The sequence below is a fragment of the Rutidosis leptorrhynchoides genome, chromosome 5, assembly GCF_046630445.1.
Source record: "Rutidosis leptorrhynchoides isolate AG116_Rl617_1_P2 chromosome 5, CSIRO_AGI_Rlap_v1, whole genome shotgun sequence".
Lineage (NCBI taxonomy): Eukaryota > Viridiplantae > Streptophyta > Magnoliopsida > Asterales > Asteraceae > Rutidosis > Rutidosis leptorrhynchoides.
In genome coordinates this window covers 175,447,025-175,467,234 of record NC_092337.1, presented here as the reverse complement: position 1 = coordinate 175,467,234, position 20,210 = coordinate 175,447,025, and the positions used below count along the sequence as shown (strand labels likewise).

General features: G+C 34.1%; 2 protein-coding genes across 2 annotated transcripts; one reads left to right on the top strand and one right to left on the bottom strand.

Annotated features, from left to right (window-relative positions):
- The first annotated feature begins 5,046 nt into the window (after nt 1-5,046).
- Nucleotides 5,047-5,587, top strand: LOC139849173 (uncharacterized). Its single transcript, XM_071838836.1, has 2 exons — nt 5,047-5,125; nt 5,208-5,587. The coding sequence occupies exons 1-2, from the start codon at nt 5,047-5,049 to the stop codon at nt 5,585-5,587; spliced, it is 459 nt and encodes a 152-aa protein (XP_071694937.1).
- A 6,284-nt stretch (nt 5,588-11,871) lies between these two features.
- Nucleotides 11,872-13,409, bottom strand: LOC139847501 (zinc-finger homeodomain protein 2-like). The gene has a single exon (XM_071837172.1). The coding sequence runs from the start codon at nt 12,967-12,969 to the stop codon at nt 12,058-12,060; it is 912 nt and encodes a 303-aa protein (XP_071693273.1). The 5' UTR covers nt 12,970-13,409; the 3' UTR covers nt 11,872-12,057.
- Nucleotides 13,410-20,210: the final 6,801 nt, after the last annotated feature.

The window sequence follows — 20,210 nt, the reverse complement described above, 5'->3', positions numbered from 1 at the left end:
ATAGATCTATTGGGCCTAACGAACCCCATCCGTTGTAGCGGATGCTTTAGTACTTCGATGTTGTTTTATCATGTCCGATGGATGTCCCGGAATGATAGGGGATATTCTTATATGCATCTTGTTAATGTCGGTTACCAGGTGTTCAATCCATATGAATGATTTTTGTCTCTATGCATGGGACGTATAATTATGAGAACTGAAAATGAAATTCTTGTGGTCTATTAAAATGATGGAAATGATTATTTATGTTAAACTAATGAACTCACCAACCTTTTGGTTGACACTTTAAAGCATGTTTATTCTCAGGTATGAAAGAAATCTTCCGCTGTGCATTTGCTCATTTTAGAGATATTACTTGGAGTCGTTCATGACATATTTCAAAAGACGTTGCATTCGAGTCATTGAGTTCATCAAGATTATTATTAAGTCAATTATAGTTGGATATATTATGAAATGGTATGCATGCCGTCAACTTTCGATGTAATGAAAGTTTGTCTTTTAAAAACGAATGCAATGTTTGTAAAAATGTATCATATAGAGGTCAAGTACCTCGCGATGTAACCAAATGTAATGTATTCGTCCAGATGGATTAGGACGGGTCCTTTCAGATGCCACCCGTCTCTTCATAGTAATGACCCAATGTCATACCTACCCGACAAACCTTATGGTTTATTGTCTTATCGAAAGTTCCTATCGATCACACGCTACCCACAATTTCCACAAGGACAAATGATATGGACTCATGAAACCTTTCATCTAACACTAAAGAGATGCTTGGAAACACCAAGTCTTACACCCTTCCACACGTCGCCAATACCACTACAAGGGGTATTCCGTTAGGACTGTTACCCTATAATCCACAACTCAATAACACAATCATCGCCATACGGGTCTCAATCACATGAGTTTAACGACCCGAAGACTCCTTGACTCGCCAATTCCAAGGCGAATCACAACTAAAATCCCTACACGATTCTCTAACCATACACTCTACCAAGTGCAACCCAATACCACCATCATTAGACTTATTGCATCCCATTACAGAATTCAAGTCCTCGACGCACACACACGCACACCATTATCGGTTATCCTAGTTACGATGGGTAACCACAACCAATGACAATCTCAATAGTGCATCCACTACTTAGGGTGACTAAACATGCACCAAACTCGTGAGTTTCGCTCACTCACCTTGACTAACCGAAACCACCATAACAATTTCCGACTCACAACGAATCCGATGTGACAACAAGCACATCACCCAAGACCACTATATCCTAGGAACCAATAAAAGATTCCTATTTCGTCCCGAAAATACCCCAACCATGCCACGTTTCCTCCGTTCGGTACTCGTCATGTCATGCTTAGTGTCAAGATACACTTTCGTAATAATGGTGATCAGTCACTATTACAATTGCGTAGCTTACCATTTCCACATGTTCATGCAAAGTACTTTACCCGGGGTCCTGGACTGACGCAACATTCGCACAAAATAACATGTGATAACCCCTAGTACCCGAATGACCAAAGTCCTTACCGTGAACTTGATCACACAAAACCGTCAAACATCCGAATCTCTCCAATAGATTCGTCTCTAGGACACCGCACCAATAGATACATGTATATATACACCTATATACAATATAATAATAAAGATACACAAGTACACCACAACAACAAGTCAACCTACAACGTAGGTGACTATCACTAAAACAATGTCCAAGTTCTCCTACTTACATTAAGCACTAGCAATCTAAGGCACTAATTTACAAACGAAATAAGGCCCCACATAATCACACTTTGGATAAGCACTAGTCCTAGTTAGTCACCTACTTTAAGGCACTAACAAATCTCAATCCGACCCGTACTCGTACAAGTCCCGCAATTAATACATAACCGTCAATAAGTCTAAGACTAGGCACCTATTCCAAGGTCACCTAATTCCCTTAGACTATGCTCTGATACCACTTGAAACGACCCCAGTCCGTTTACCAAAAACGAAGCACATTTTTTTTTTGTTAGGTCCCATTAAAGCATTCATAATACATAACATTTCAAACTCTGTTTCAACCAAAAACATAATATCATAACGATACGTTTAACAATTTAAAATTACCCTTGGTACACGAATGACACATTACATAAGCATATCTAATAATGACCCAATCACACAAAATACAGGTTAAGACTCAATAACCCAACCCGATACCAAGATCATAATCCCGGGGACTACCAAATCCGCCAATCCGCGTTCAAATATCCAAAAGCTAATCCTCCTAGCTTAAGCAACGTCTATCAACCCTAGTCTAGAAACTAGGTAACTCCGCATCAACAATACCAATAAAAAGGTAAACAACGAGAGGGGTAAGCATAAAGGTTAGTGAATGCAATAATTATACATATACATATATAATCTACTTACTTGCAAACACTTACACAATTACCGCATACATGCGAGCAATCTAATTAGCATACCATCACAAAGTATAAGGCTAATAATCTCCAATACCACAAGCTAGCATAACAAATAGCATATATTCATCACAATATAAAATGTTATATAACAACACACATCCAATATGGTTAACCATGCGCGCGTCATGGTGCTACCGGCTCCGTGGTTCACACCATACGCATTGTCATGGTGCTACCGGCTCCGTGGTTCACATCACAACTCGAGGCATACTCTTGTTGAGGCGCTACCGGCTCTGTGGTTCACACCTCAACACTCGTGCTATAGTGCTACCGGCTCCGTGGTTCACACTACAACACACGTACCTTAGTGCTACCGGCTCTGTGGTTCACACTACAATACACGTACCATGATGCTACCGGCTCCGTGGTTCACATCATAGCACACTCGCACATACTATGGCACTTCCGGCTCCGTGGATCATGTCATAGCATACAAATAAATACACTATATACATACACGTATAATTATTCCACTCACCTTGAAATGCCCGCACAAGTTATGTATTATGATCCCGTCCTCATATCCGAGCAAATAGCTGCCTATATCGCACATAGGCACAATATACATATAAATATACATTCTCTAAAAGAGAATCTGACACAATTATCCCTTAGCCAAGGGATCACACCTTGCTCGCCAAACCCTCCCATTTAATACCTAATGGACACAAACCAATTACCACTTCGGGTGGTAATTCAAACCCAATCTACAACGTACAATTTAACTCAAATTATACTTAACACCAACTAGACCAACCTAGGTCCCGACACTAGGTTACTACTTAGGTAGTGACCATTTCAAACGCCATTTACACAAAAATCCCAACACGTGCAATATTGACCCATTTTGCGTTTGACTACGTTTGACTTATGCTAAAAATACCATTTTAACACAAAATCACTTCCCACGATTACTTTCATTCAAAAACGTCATTTAACACTTAACAAAAGTGTTTAACATCCATTTGACCCAAAATTAGTGTCATTACCAAATTCGACCCAATCAAAGTCAACCCATTTTGACATAAGTCCCAAAATCACTAACGACTAGTGAGTATATTTTCAAAACACTAATTAACACCTAAACCAAGTATTTACATACTTGATTCACCAAAAATCAAGAACACTTGACCCATTTCAACACAAAACCCATTTTGACCTAAATTAGGGTTTACACCAAAAATCAAGTCAACACAACACCAAAATCACTAGTACACAAGTGTTCTATGGTTTAAACCAACACATGCAAGACCCAAACTTACAAATTCATCAATCAAAACCCTAGATCACCAAAACCCCCAAAATCACAAGAAGTGGGTTCTACAACTCTTCACTAACATAAACCCTAACCCAAACAAGAATCAAACAATGAAAATCGGAGTTAGAACTTACCACCACTATCAAAATGTAGCTAGGAACGAGATGAAAAACTTTAACACTAGCACTTTGGTGAGATTTCCACTTCTTCTTCTCCAAATCAAGCTTTCTCACTCTAAAAGTCACCCTCTCTCTCTCTCTAAAATAAGATGGGAGTGTTTTGTGTGGGTGAAAATGAGGCTTGAAAGAGCCGTGGATCAGTTTTGATGATCCCAAACTGACCCCAAAGTGAAAAGACACAAATACCCCCAATCTAAACTCAAAAACGAGTTCAAAATGGTCATTCAGCACTTCTGTCGCATTTCGCGACTACCTGTCGCGTTTCGCGACACCCCAAACTCGATACACCTGACCAAATCGCGACGAATTGAGCAGGACCAGGTTTTTAAGGCTGTCGCGTTTTGACCATGTTTATCGCGTTCCGCGACCTACCAGGACGCTACACATGTGCTCCAAACGCTATACCTGCAGCTTTTTAACCGAATTTCAGTTTCCAGCTTCAATTTAAAAGTTCAGGGACTGAGGTTGACAGATTCTGATGTAAATTCTGAAAATGCATAAGTGTTAGGTTGACTTTTAGTGGCGCTTTTTGGTGCACACATTTACTGACACTTTCAGGAACACTTTCTGATGCACAAAATTCAGGGTGTTACAGTCATGGGTTAAATGAGAGAAAGTTTTAATTTCTTTTGATAAAGGTGGGCTTGATATCGAAAGTCTTAAAGCTTTTAATATGGACTTAGTGTTTAAATGGTGGTGGCGTTTCGTAAAAAATCCGAACGATTTGTGGACCAAAGTTATTAAATCAATTCATGGTCAGCTTTTTTTTCGAAATTCAGTTACACATCGATGTGGTCTGATATTGTGACAACATGTTCAAGGATCGTGAACAATCATTGGCTGCCTTCTGATTCTTTTCGCATGCTAATGAGAAATGGTTGTAATATCCATTTTGGCACGATTTATGGGTTGGGACTGAGCCTCTTTCGCATCGTTTTAATAGATTATATCATTTAGACTCCAACCCGAATGCTTTCATCTCTGATAAATGGGTCAACGGTAATTGACTTTTCACTTGGGTTAGAGATAATTTGGGTGGAAGAAATGAAACTAGTATTAATAATCTTTGTGAGATTATTGGTAAACCTATTTTATGTGATCGTCCAGATTCGTGGACTTGTTAGTTGAATAATGATGGTTGTTATACGGTTAAAAAAGCTAGAGATCTTATTGATAACATGCTTTTACCGACGTCGCAGATTAAGACTATTTGGTACGTTTTTGTCCCTAGAAAAGTTAATATTTTTTATGGCATTTTCGTTTGGACTCTCTTCCTGTCCGTTGGAACCTATCAGCGAAAGGGATTGATGTGGCGTCTATAGTCTGTCCATCTTGTAATAATGGGGTGGAGACTAGAGACCATTTGTTTTTCGAATGTGAAGTTGCTATGGACTTATGGCATAAGATACGTGTTTGGCTTGATTGTGACATGCCTCTTTTATCTTCATGGGATTCTTTTTTGGCATGGTTGGAAGGTATTCGGTTACGACAGTTATCTAAAGATCGGATCATTGCGGTGATGGTGACGTGCTTATGGACGTTATGGCGATTTAGGAACGGTGTCATTTTCGTAGATTCTTTTTGTAACAAAAGTAGTTTATTTGATTTCATTAGATTAATTACTTTTCATTGGATTAAACATAGAGGTTATCTAGTGTCTAGTTGGAACTTGTGACTTTCTATGCCGTTGTAATTATCCCTTAGCGCCTTGCTAGGGATCGCTTTATTTTAATTTAATCATTCTTTAGCTGTTAAAAAAAAAAAAAAAAAAAAAAAAAAAAGTTATGTAAAGTCACATATATTTTTTACTTTTTATACTCTTAATTAATAAATGTCCTTAGGTATGTAATATTAGGCTAAAATTTTTGGGCCCCTATATACATATTAAGTCTTGTACGATCGCACGCTATTCAGCCATGCGAATAATAAGAGGCGTTATTTCCGTAATTCTTAGCTCGTAAAAGTCATCTTTTACCTTTCGTGTTATGCTTCTACGGTGGTCACAGTGTAAAGATCAAGGCTTTATTTAAATAAGTCTTGCATGTCCTTTTTGTGATTTACCAATATTCTGATAGAACCATATATTCTGCCACTGCTCAAAAAGAGAAAATTGGATAAATGGTACCTGTAGTATACATGAAAAGGGATAAATGGTTCCTGATGTTCATTTTCGTCGTTCATGGTCCTTGTGGTTTACACATCCGGTGTAAATGGTCCCCAATTCTGACGGACGTTTATTTCAACCGTCAAGTGTAATCACGTGCCAAACACGTGATGGGTAAAATCGTCCGTTCAAATTATTTGCTTCATTTATCAGATCTCCCACAAAATTAAACATGAAGCTAGTAAGTACACAGTTTTATGGAATGGTGCTCATCAAGACCAATTTGTTGTTGACATGTTTAGAAAAGTGATCTGATAAATGAAGCAAATAATTTAAACAGACGATTTTACCCATCACGTGTTTGGCACGTGATTACACTTGACGGTTGAAATAAACGTCCGTCAGAATTGGGGACCATTTACACCGGCTGTGTAAGTCACAAGGACCACGAGCGACGAAAATGAACATCAGGGACTATTTACTCCTTTTCATGTAAACCACAGGGACCATTTATTCAATTTTCTCGCCCAAAAATGATAAGTACCATTCCTACTCATTTTTAACATAAAGAAACCATTTAATATCAACATAGCACCACTTTAATCACACGAAAAGTACAAGTTCGATTGTTCAAGCCAAAATGACATCTTTAGAAATTCTTTGTAACACTACTGATAAGCATTTTAAAAGATTCCTTAGTTAATGTTGATTATTACTCCCTCCGTACGTCTCAGTGTCCAGTAATTTTTAGGCTTTCTATTAAAACTAATTACGTCTCAGTGTCCAGTAATTTTTAGGCTTTCTATTAAAACTAATTGTTCACTTTTATAAATATATAAGACAAATGTGATAAAATTCTTTTTTTTTTCGAACGGTGATATCGGCATCACCCAGAAGGGACTCAACTAGGGATGGCAATGGCCACCCGATCCAGTGGATATCCACCCGATCAACCCACTTCGTAATGAATATAGATGAAGTTAAATGGATATGTATACAAATGGATATAGATATGGATGAATCTAAATGTATATGGATATGGATATGGACATGGATGAAAGGTTTCATCCATGGATATATCTATAACACCCGAAATACAGATAGATATATGGTTACATATATACTATTACAAATGCATTTACCGTCATATTTACATTTACTTTCAACTTTATAATAGAATAACTATGATATATTACAATAAAACACGTATATCAAACAAAATAAACATATAAATTACATATTTAATTTTTCATAATATGTATTTTATAGTAAATTTAACAAATTGTGTATCATCTTCGACAAGATTACACATTCTTGTGGATAGGTTATATCATGTTATATTCATTTTTGATATACTACGTTTTGTTTACATCGCGTATTAGAAAATATTATAATATTTTTTTTAATATTCAACGAATATTCATTAACCCGCTTAATCCAGTGGATATGAATATGGATGGATGAACTAAAACAAAATGGATATGGATATGAATATGGATATAGTTATGGATGAACAAAAACTAAATTAATATGGATATGAATACGACATCACCCGATCCATATCCGATCCATTGTTATTCCTAGATTCAACAACTTTCACGATCATATGTCACTCACACATAAAGTATCATTGAAATAGGAAGAAAAAAAAAAAAAAGGTAAAACTTTAAAAATAAAACAGAAAAATATTTTTACGTGTATATATGAGACACACGTGGCGAACTGGAGCTCAACAGTAAACCTTGAAAATCCACTGGAAACCGCCACGTACCCTCACAAAACAAAACCCGCTATTTTCCCCCAAATTTCAAAAACCTTCAATTCTCATCCACTTCCATTTCCTTAATTTTGCAGTTTTCAAATCGAAACAAAACTGATCATGTGATACGGCAACAGTTTGATCGACGTAGCAGGAACATACATCGCTAGCAGAATAAGCCTCATTCAACCTGCTAGGTTAGTTTTCTACTTTTCAATTGATCAGTTACGGTTATGAATTGATTTTACCTTCTTCGATTACTTTTTTTTTTTTTTTAACGGCAAGATTGCATCAGTCCGGACCGAAGCGTAGTCATTATTTGCGCGCACACACACGTTCGGGCAGGAAACCCGAACCACGATCACAGGGATCCGAACCCTTAAACCATCCCTGAGGGGCAGGCGGGCCGGACCTTAGTCCCGGATCGGGTCGGTAAAACCTTCCCTTTGGGCTGACCTCAATGGAGCCTATTTCAGTCCATATTTAATTTGGTCATTTAGAAGCCAGGTTCGAACCCTGCACCTCTTACCCGGCGAGGGTGTTAAACACCACCGCATACCACTCAGGCAAATGCCTCGGTGGTCTTCGATTACTACCTCCAGTAATTTCGGATGATAAGTATATGAGATTTTAGTAAATTATTATGTATATTGATTGAATGAGTATTCAGCTATTAAGGTTAGGGTTTAATCTGCCATATCTATAACTAAAACAGCAAATGCATTTATTAAATACAGTTTTTATATGCCAAATTAGTTGAACCTAGTCATAGTTGGGAGAAAAAGATGCTATTGTTAATATAGTACTAATATAAGTTTAAGTATGATTTATTAGAAAAATTGTGAGGATGACATGTAAGCCAACTTGTATATATAAGGAAATTGTGCTTTCACTTTTATAAATTTTTTAATTGTATGTGCTTTAGAAGTTGTCTTGACATGATTATATAAAAATATGGAGGGTTTTCATTTGACCTTCAATAGTACTATATTTAGTAGTTCTTTATCTTGTAAATGACTGTTGATTTTATATTATAATAGAGATTTGGTGTGGTGTTATTTAGTGGTTTGTGATTTGTTATTTTTTTTTTATCCTTCTCATGCATGTGATTCTTCATCACTATGGATATTTTAGATGAAAGATTAGTGAAGTAGAAAGGCCAAGTATTCAAGAGGATTAATTAAATGATAGTAATAGACATCCTTAACTCTCTTTTTTTATAGTATTTCATACTTTGAATTTGAATAGGTATATCTTGAGATCTGTGGTTTGTAGAAGGTGAAACTTAATCCTTAATTATGGAAGTATATATGTGGATTGAATGTATTAAAATCCTAACGTATTCTCACTTCGCAAAGCATGTTGCAAAGTGTATTCGTACTTTTCTTGCATTATATAGCCTTTTTGGTTGTACTTTTGAACTTCAAGAGCACTCGGATAGCTTAATAAAAATGTTACAAGATTTTATTAAATATTGGTTAGGTTGAAAAATTAATAACGTCGCAATCCTCCATCTTTATGGGGGATACCAAAATACATTTACGGAAATAGGACATGTTGATGATGACATATCTTAGGGAGTAAAACCTCTCATTTGTTGGTATTATGATGTTTGTTATCTTTATATTTCTTTGTTTATATGTTTATATTAGTGATCCTCAAGAGAAAACGTAATGACTAAAACGGATGCAACTAGAGTACAGCTAGGGATACCAAATACTTTGTAGTTGCAAGAACTTCATTTAGAGCACCAGGAGTCGAGAACATTTTTCGCCGTTAACCAATTTTAACGGTGGGGACGGTGGTGCCACCCACTCCCTGCCGGCGTTAAATGCAACGTTGGCCAGCGTTAGCTGAGCGACGCTGGTGTTTGCTTTTTTTTTTTCCTTTTTTCTTTCTTTTTCCATTCCCGATTTTTGATTTTTTTGCTTTTTTTTTCTTTCTTGTTTTGTGGGAGAAGATGAGTGAAGAAGAAAAAGGTTGCAGTTGACTAGGGTTATAAATAAGAGTTGGGCCAAGTATCATTTCATTTGTGCTAATAAAAATATGGCAAAAAGACTTAAATTTTAAAAAAACTGGTCCGAATTTTTTTTTTTAAAATTCACAATAATACTTATTCTTATTTATATTATATTGTTTGTTAGTTAAATATAATTAGATAATAAATAAAAGTATATAATTAAACTAAATAATATTATTAAAAGTATTAAAAAAATAATTAAATAATGATTTAACACTGAGATTTAACACTGAATCATTTCTCCTGTTTTGGCCTCAGTGTTAAATTTAACACTGAGATTTAACACCGAACGACTCCATGTCCTCTTAGAAGGAAGCCATGCTGGATGAGAGTATAAGTTTACTTGGCATTAGTCTTGGGTTTGACCATTCACAAAGATTGATATTTCTGTCAGATTTGTCCACTAGGATAACTTTATAGACAAGTTGGTTTATGATCAATTTATGATATATTTTTTTTTGGTTTATGAGCAATTTATGCTCTTTTTAATGAGCAATTGAACCAATCATAGCTATTACCTTTGATTTTTTAGATACTGTGTACAACAAAGATGTGTATGTGGTGTTTACAACCCTAGTCGAGTCGAGTATTACTATATAAGAAATTTTGGCTATACTCGTTTTGTAACTACCGAGCTCGAGCTCCACTTGAACTTGATTCTTTGAAGTATTGTGTTTGAGCTCAAAGTATTTGTTTTTGTTACAGCTCTCATTTGTAGTCAAGGTTTTGGTTTGACTCCTATTAGTCATGTATATATGAATTTCTAAAATCAAAATCATTATTTATACTTGGCTCGTTCGACTTGTTAGCTTAATTAGCCCTTTCACTAAAAAATAATGTAGTTTTTAAACTAGCATAGTCAAATTTTAATATCTTATGTTCAGCTTTTGTAACCAATTAAGCGTTAACTTTTGTTTGAGGTTGACTCAATCTCGTAACTAAACTAGCTCGAGTAGCTTACTATCTCACTATCTGCTTAAATTGTTAATATCCTACATAGATGTGTATGTATGTTTAAGCATTTGTGTGTTGTGTGTGTATGTAAACGAATGTTTACCAACCACATTTTTCTTTCTTTACTCTGATATACTCTATGGTTGTCATCGTGAGAGCTCAAGAGTAGATGGTATGCAGTAAACTAGTAACCATTATACTCTTCTTTAAGTAACACCCATGGTGGTTGTAAAAATCCTTATTACTCTCCAATTAATCTCCAACCAATCCCCGTTTTAGAACCATACCGATTAACTTTAACTAATTCCCTCTAATCGGTCAAAGCCGGTCAATGAATAAAAATCGGATTTAGTTGGTCAAAGGAGGATTTAGTCGGTAAAGTCGATCGAAGTCGAAGTTGGTCACAGATTAATACAGTTATAAATTTTAAATTTGGAATATTTGAACAGCTGAACAGTTAGTTGCGTTTAAGTTTCTAGACATTTATGTTAAAGTTAATGTTTTTGATTTTCTATGTTCACACATATAATTTTAAAACTTCTTATCTAAATTTATAGAAGTCCAATCCGATTAATCCTTCAATCCCTGATTTGGCCTATTAATATCTACAAGGTTCCAATCGATCTCCGATTAGCATTTTTTACAACATTGGTAACACCCCATTTATTGTTCTCTACACGCATTCAATTCATGTTGCTTGTAAAGATACAAAATTTGCGGAACATTATTGACTAAAAACAGTATGCAGTTTAAGAGAAGCTACTAGTGTCTTACCCAGGTAGTACAATAATTAAAGACACAAGTCACACAATTGAAGGATTACCAACTAAAACAGTTTAATAGTATCCCTATAGATAAAAGATCACCAATTAAAATACTGATTATGTGTGATGATAACAAAACACTAAAAGAAATTTAAGGTGATTGACCAAGTCATATAGTTACTAGTTTTTACCGACCGGGTTTTTTTTAAGTAAGCGAAGAAACCCTCTTCATACAACGTAAAATTTCGGGTAATCAAGCCCCTCAAACGAGACCTGGTACCGGGTGAATTGCGCATTATGGGCACCTCTAGTCACACTCCCCTTTTGAACAATTGACAATTCAGTGGCCACTCAGGCAATATGATTGCTACCAAAACTTAACTTGATAATCATAATCGAAATTTGGATTAGCAAGTGATGGGAAGTTTAATATGTTTACATATATCTATATGCATCGAAGTTAAGATCAAAAAATTGAACCCTTGTGAAAATAAGGGTTCTAGCTAAAATTCAATCTTTCATAAGTGATTAAGTTCTATCGATCTTACGGTTCTTTCTTCTTAGTACCTTGTTTGTTGTTGTGCATCCACACTTTGAACACTTGTTTCTTCAAACCTACTTCCTTGCAGAATTGTAAAATCTGTTGTTCATCTTGCTTCTGTATCTTCCATCCAATTCTGTCCGCAAAATCTTGCATCTTGTCCTTCTGCTCTTGTGTAAATTTAGTCCGAAACCTTTTCTTCGATGTTGGTGCCATTAATCGCACTCCGTCGTATGTCCGAAACACGTTAAGATCTTCACTTGAAGATTCAGCCGGTGCCCCATTTGCACCACCAAATGCCATCATCATAGGTGGCATTGGTTGATGATACCTAAAGTTTTGCTGCTGCTGTGATGATGGTGCTGGAGCTGAAGGTAGTGGTACTGCCACCACACGAGGCGGTGGTTCAGTATGCTGTGTGTGATAACCTGATTGTGATTCGCCGCCCTCCACCTCTCGACGATGAAAACTGCGGTGGCATTCGCAGGCGGCACATTTTAGTGCTTCCGGGGTGTCATCTTCTCCATTAGGCATAAATTCACCACACCCATCAAGAACATGGGCACCCATGTTAGCAGCATGGTTTTTTAAGCATTTAGTATACCGAACCACCACTGCTGTCGCAGCCCTAGCGGTTTCTGGTGGCCGTGATGGTGCTTGAGAGGTTGGTGTAGCTGGATCTGGATCCGGGTTTGGATACCTTGAAGGTCTTTGTGGTTCCATATTTTGTTGTTGCAACTTGAATCCATGATAGTGGTTTATAACCTGTTGTTGCTGATGATTTGGGGTATTAATTATTCTGGTGTTTGAAGTTGGTGAAGCAATTAAAGGTACATTGCTCAATCTAGGAGACGAATCTTGATTAGATTGAGGTGGATTATTATAATTGAAGGAGTTTCTCTCTCTACTTTCCATTAGGTTTAACTTAAAAAAAACACTAAACCACCATTATAGACTAAAAATTGAACTAATCTTCTACTGGTAATATAGAGTAAAAATTGAATAGGGTTTTACTTACTATTTTTTCCCCTCTCTCTGTTTCAAAAGCTTCAGTGTCATTTAAATTTCAATACATGTTAAAAAGATGTATTGAAAGAAGAAAAATATAGCAAGTGGGGGGGATTGAATAATGAATAGTGTGTCTCCTACCGTCCATCTGTTAAAAACTGATAATACAACAAAGGAGGCAGATGGGTCTGCCCTTGATTTATGTCTTGATTGTGTGTTGTTGATATCATTGCTTGGTCCATCTTGCCTTTCTATTCTCCATCTGCATTGAGTTCAAATGTTTGTGTGTGTGTGTGTGTGTGTGAGTGAGAGAGAGAGACTATATGAGTTTTGTAAACAGATGAATTTTACATCCTTTGGTCAACAAGTGCGGCCCTTAAAATAGTTATGATGCGTTTGATTGCATCTTAATTGAATGGTCACAATTGGTGAAGTTGATTCAATGATTCAATATATATATTCAATTGCCATGAATTTGTTGTATAGGAGCGTTGGTGGCATTGGCTGATCATGGAATGGTTAACCAGGGTCGGTTGCCCCAGACGACTCAATTTTTCCCCCGGTGCATTTATTTGTTAAAGTTTGACGTTTAATGTATTTACTTTTTAAAAGTTGAAATTTTGCTCCCGTTTTCTTGTATTTTTTTTTTCTTCCAATTTTTTAGAATTTTTTACCGGTTGAAAAAAGTTCTTGGATTCCCCACTAGTTGGGGGAGTCTTTCGTTAAAGTTTTAAGTTGTATAATACAAATATGGATACTTTTGCCAGTTATATGAGATACTAACTAGTTTAAAGACCCGTGAATTCACGGGTTGTTTAAAAGTATATATATAATGATGCAATTTAAAAACCCGTAAATTCACGGGTTTAATTAAAATTATATATAAAATGACTCAACGTGAGGAAAACAGATTGCGTATATTGAGCAAAGTTCTCACATACTATACCATATTTAGATTTTACTCAAATTTCATGAAATTATGCAATTACAAATTTTAAGGTTACATAAAGAAGGAATAATAACATAACTAACATCATTGTCTAATTTTTTATTTTTTTTGTGGTTGTTATTCATGGATGGTTTTGTTGTTTCAAGATTGCTGTGTCTCTCTTGATTTTGTATGGAGTGTCTTGTAATGGTCTTGGTTGCTCGCAAACCTTGCGGGCCTTTTATAAAATTTAGCTTTCTGAAAAAGAAAGAAAAAAAAAAACATCATACTCTTCGTTCATTTGCTTCCCAGCATCAGCGTCAAGTATCAATTCCAAAACCAAATAGATACAAAAACATACATTGGACACTAAATAGATATGAAAAACTGGTGATGAATATTACCAAACGCATGCCTCAAACAACAAAATAGCAAATGAGCTACGTGAATAAACTTATAAAACTTTTTAACAGCTAAATCTATAAAGAAACATCTTCTAGGAATGTTAAAGAAGTGATTACCAACTAAATGTCAACAACCGATAGGTAGTATGCATCTAATTGAACTCGGTTTGTATTACAATTCACATTAAAATCCCATTTTTAGTGACACCGTCAACATACTATAGTATACTAATGTACATGCTTAAGAAGCAACACATACAAAACATAACAACTATTTTCATTTCAACTGGCCAAAAATCAGAACTGCAAACAAATTAACCCAAAAAAAAGAGATATGAGATTAGAACAAAAAGAAAGCATAAATAAAATAATGACATTTTAGAAGTACAACGGTTATTATACGGAAAGAGTATAAAACGCTCCCTTCAAATAAATTCCGTAGAGATTCACTACATGTTGTATGTAGTAAAACATAGAGATTCACAACATTTACATCTAGAAAATGAAAACATGGCATAGTTGTTACATCTGCATTATAGCCCAAAATTAAATAAATTCCCACTACTCATTTTGACATTTCATCAAACACCTAGCATACATATGTAAAAAATTGCAAAAAAGACCAAGAAACCATCTTTAACCTGTACAAAACTGAGGGGCAATAAATCCTCTTAAAACGCTCTCCTTAACATGTGTAAAACTCTAGTGTTTTTACCCGTTAGCTATTCAAAGTGATTTATGTAGATAAAAAAACTTTGGGCAAAACATCAGAATTAACCCATTTTAAGAGTTTAAGTGGTAAACCTTCCTAACCTAACCATTTCATTGGTACTCCCTATCCATCTCAAGTTTCAAAAACTCGGCAAGCCAATAGAAGCCCCCACTGCAATAAGCTACACTAAAAAAGGTCGTAAAGAAATTTTTTTTACATATCATCATGACGACAACAAAGACATGAGCTTATTTGAAAACCAAACTCGCTAACATAACTTGTGAGACTAACTACGAAGCCATAATGATGTAACTCATGAGTGTAAGCTGATACGTGTTCTAGGTTAAGCGCAACTCACGGACAACGTTAGGCGCTATATATACAATATTACACACATGTCCTAAAACTCAAGAACGCATGACAACCATGTCAGGCTTTGTTCATGGAAGAACACTGCATAATAATGAGTAAGTTTCATAAACATAAATATACACGAGCAGTTTGTGTTCAAAAAAACACCTTAAGCTTTCTGAAATATGTTAATGCAACATATCTCCTAGCATAAACTCGTTTACAAATTAAACGGGTTTTAATTAATATTTGAATTTGTATATTGAACAGGAATGCAACTACGCTTGAATATAGAAGTGGATACATGCTATCAACCAATTTATAATGTACCTTACTATATGGAAATAAAAGAAAAGAGAGTAGGAAATAGAAAAGGTGGGATGAGTATAAAAGAAGATTCGGAAGAAAATTAATTGAATTTGAAAGGTAGTATGGGAAGTTGTTCCTATTTAATTTTGTAGAGATTCAAATGAAGCATGCTTTCGAAGTAATAATATGTCTGCTGGCCCGTAGCTAAATGCACAAAACCAATATGGCAATACATGCTCGAATTTTTTAATTAAACACATCATTCTACAATTTGAATTATGAATTATTATAAAAATTTATAATTTAAGATATATGAGATAAGCAAAAGGCATAACTTATCATGAAAATTTATCACATTATCAAAAATGACATCACTATTTTACAAATTTATAAGATATTATAGATAGATAGATTATAGATTATAGATTATAGATATAGATTATAGATAGATTATAGATTATAGATATAGAATAGAATAGAATTATAGATATTATAGATGGTGAGATAATCTTTCTTGGCCCATTCTTGATTGTACCTTGTTGAGCATATTGCTACTTCTGTATTATTGAGAGTGAAAGGTTTATTTTAGGTGGGGTTTAAATTATATCATTATCATTAATCATTAATTTTGGTCCATGGAACCACTATTAGTGTTTTTCACCATCAGGCTGCCAACAGGGAAATTTTATGGCCAAAATTAATGCCTTTTTATCGTGTAATGACTACTTCAATATTATCTTTACTAAATTATTGAATTACGAAAATGATTTACGTCTCGATTAGCAGGTTTGACCCTTAATCTTTTCTTATGATGTATTTATTAAATAAATAAAGTGACAGTCAATTTGTATGCTCGTCTCTGACGTGAAGGCGGAGTATTATCTTAGCTTTGCTTTTAAATTCGTATATGTGATCCAAATTGGCCTTAAATTATTGCTATATGATGCACCATTACATGTTACATGTCATTTTATTACTTGTAATATAAATGGACTCCAAATAAGATCTTACATGTTCTTTAACTTTATGGAATACAAATTGCTCCATAGTGCTATGCGATTGGGCAAGTTTTTGGTCTATTTGCAATGAAGTATGTATCACACTTTATTACTCGGTGCACTGTCACTATAGTTATTGTGCTCCCTAGCTAACAATCTAACATGATTTCTGATCATTTATCATTTTCCTCTTTAAGCAGCAACGCTGTGTGGCTCTACTTTATTATTAAAGAAAAAAAAAAATACCAAATCCTAAAGCATTTTTTGTTAATCACTTGTACGTTTTGTATTGACACCTGGACAATATTCTTCTGATCTATATTAATGTCTGCAAAAGGGCACATAAGATATAAAATTAAGATATTAAAACTATAAATTCCAAGATTAATTAGTTATTTGCTACATAATGGTCAAAAGTGGGCAATCTAATTGTGGTAAGTATATCTATATATCATGTGAGGTGACCCAGAATATTTGGCGTTTTGTGGGTATTTATCCCCTAATTAGATAAAGCTATTATTATTATATTGCTATTTCACTAGGCTTACAAAGAGCAACGCAGTTACAAATTATGGAGTAATAATAAGTGATTAATAAATTATAATAAGATGTTAACTTGTGGTTAATGAATCAAGGTTATAACAAAGGTTATAACAATATGATTAGTTAAATATTATAACCATATTTAAAGGGGTCAAGATATGTGTTGTTGGGGTATGAGGATGTGGCCTTTTCTCAACCATGTTTACATCTTTGTTCTTTTTCTCACTTTCTGTATTAAAAAAAGGGATGATTCTCACACACTGTTTTTTGATCCTCACACACCCTTTTACCCTATTATTAGGGAGGAGTTCAAGTAAATTGGTGTGTGAGGATCAAAAAATAGTGTGTGAGAATCATCCCCCATTAAAAAATGGCATGACCCCTAAACTAGATATTCTTTTGTTTTCATGCTTTTGGATTAGTAAATTGATTAGGTTTGTTGAAGGCTTAAGTTGTATAATCATTAATTTCAGATTTGGTTACTTACACAAATGGGTTGTGTTTTTGTTATTTAATAATTTTGATAATACGGTAATGGTAAGACCATATATAACAATGCGTTAGTTTCATCCGTCAGATTACATGAACAAAATAGAAACGGAGCGTTAGTCAGTTTCGACAGTTTCGTCTTGGACTTTTGACGCACAAAACAAAAATCATCACTTATTTTTCAACCAATCGTTGATTTTTCAGATTTAATATATATATATATATATATATATATATATATATATATATATATATATATATATATATATATATATATATATATTTTAATTAATTTATGTTTTCTCATCTGATTTTCAATCAAATTTTACCTTATCACCCTACACAATATTTGACACAAAAAACCGACACAACAGTTAAAAAATGTTAGAAACTGACATTGACATGTCATAGTCAGATTGTACTTTTTGGTCAAAAAGTGTACTAACTGACACTGATATCATAATCACCACTAGAAATGGCCTAATTGGTAAAATTCTCAACGTCAGAAACATAAACTACTTTTCTACAAGTATGGAATTTAGGTGCTAAAAAGGTGTGATATATATATATATATATATATATATATATATATATATATATATATATATATTTTTTTTTTATATATATATTTTTTTTTTGGTAATGACGATTAATAATTAATACCCTGTGATAATAAACTCATTTACCATGTTCAAATTCCGTAAGTGCTAATGATAATGGTTGCACTATGTTAAGATTCTTTCTTTCCTCTTTTGAAATAGCGTATGTCTTTATCACTTTCGAATAGATGTATGACAACATTGTGCATATATTTTTTATATCGTACCGATAACGACATCTGGTTTATATCGTGCCAATAAAGGTTCTAGAACTAAATCTTACTAAAATCAAGTAGGTGTTAAAAATCTTCAGGCATGCAAAAAGGGATATTGTGTTCGTAAATCTTTTAAATACAACACCTGTATATTTGTGCGGTCGTTAGGTGTTCGTAAACACAAAGCCTAACAAGGTTAAGTGTTAGTATCCAAGTTTGCTCAAGATAAAAGGAACAGTGTACGTCCAAATGAATATCGTTCAACTGTTATGGATAATGTGTACGTGGATGAATGATAATTGTGATGTGATTTTATTGTTGTGTTAGTAGTATCGCATGCGTTCTTCCCTTTTTGTCAACATGGTGACAAATGGAAGAGTTTCGTAGTGGCATTTTTGTTGATGAACGACCCAATAGGCCGATACGAGTTAGGTTTAAAGCAAGAACTAACAAAATATCGAATTGCAAAGAATTTTTAATTAGACGGTGTTTATACATGTAAATTTAACATATGGCATATTAATGTCATATAATGTTTGAATATTATTGACAAATAAAGTTAAAAGTTACAAAATCATTTTAAATTATACTACAACAACAAAATTCAATCCGTCGATTGGGAGTTTTACTATGGGTAGAGAAATGACTTGTCTTTATTCTCGAATAGAGGAAGAATTGTCTACATCTCACCTCCCCTATACACCACCTATGTGGTATTGGGTTTTGTTGTTGTACAACAACAAAATTCAATCTCTTATAAATGTAGATAATCAATCCTCTATCATATAACAAAGAGAAGTCATTTCTTCACTCAGAGTGAAAAACTCCAAGAGTAGGGAAAGTCATCCATCTCAATAATCTATGGATAGAGAGATTGTTTCGAATAAACCTTCCGTCAATAAGTAGGTTTAAAAAATAGGTGTGAGACGCCATTAACATGGTATAATCAAATTTTCACAAATTTTAAAATCTGTCTGAATTTCAATTTATGCTCTAAGTGACAGTTAAGTCGTAAATAAATCGACTTTTTTTTTTTTTTTTGCTGTTTACTCGATTAAATATATGATATTCCACATATAATAAATTGTGTACATTATATTAAACGTAGTTTAAGTTTAAGTTTGTAATTTTGTAGGATTACGGTTAATAATAATAATAAGAAGAAGAAGAATAACAACGACAACGACAACGACAAGACGACGACGTCGACTACGACGACGACGACCGTCACTTTTTCCTTCCTGAAATGACTAGTTTACCCCTAGGGTTTTCCTTGCATATCTGTGTATTAAATATCTAGGGTTTATATACTGTAACATAATTAATATACGATTTTAATTTAACCTTGATCTTATATTGATTATTATTAAGTCAACATCTTTATTAATAAGTATAATAAATTTATAATATACTTATGTAATAATAGTTAATTATAATACAAGGTTATTAATTAAAATATGTAATAACAAATTGTATAAATTAAATGTGGCACTTTTATAAAATATAAAATTATAAGGTGAATAAATAAATAAATTAAATTATAAGGGTTATTTATATAAATAAATAAAAATAGAAAATTTATTTTATATATATATTTATT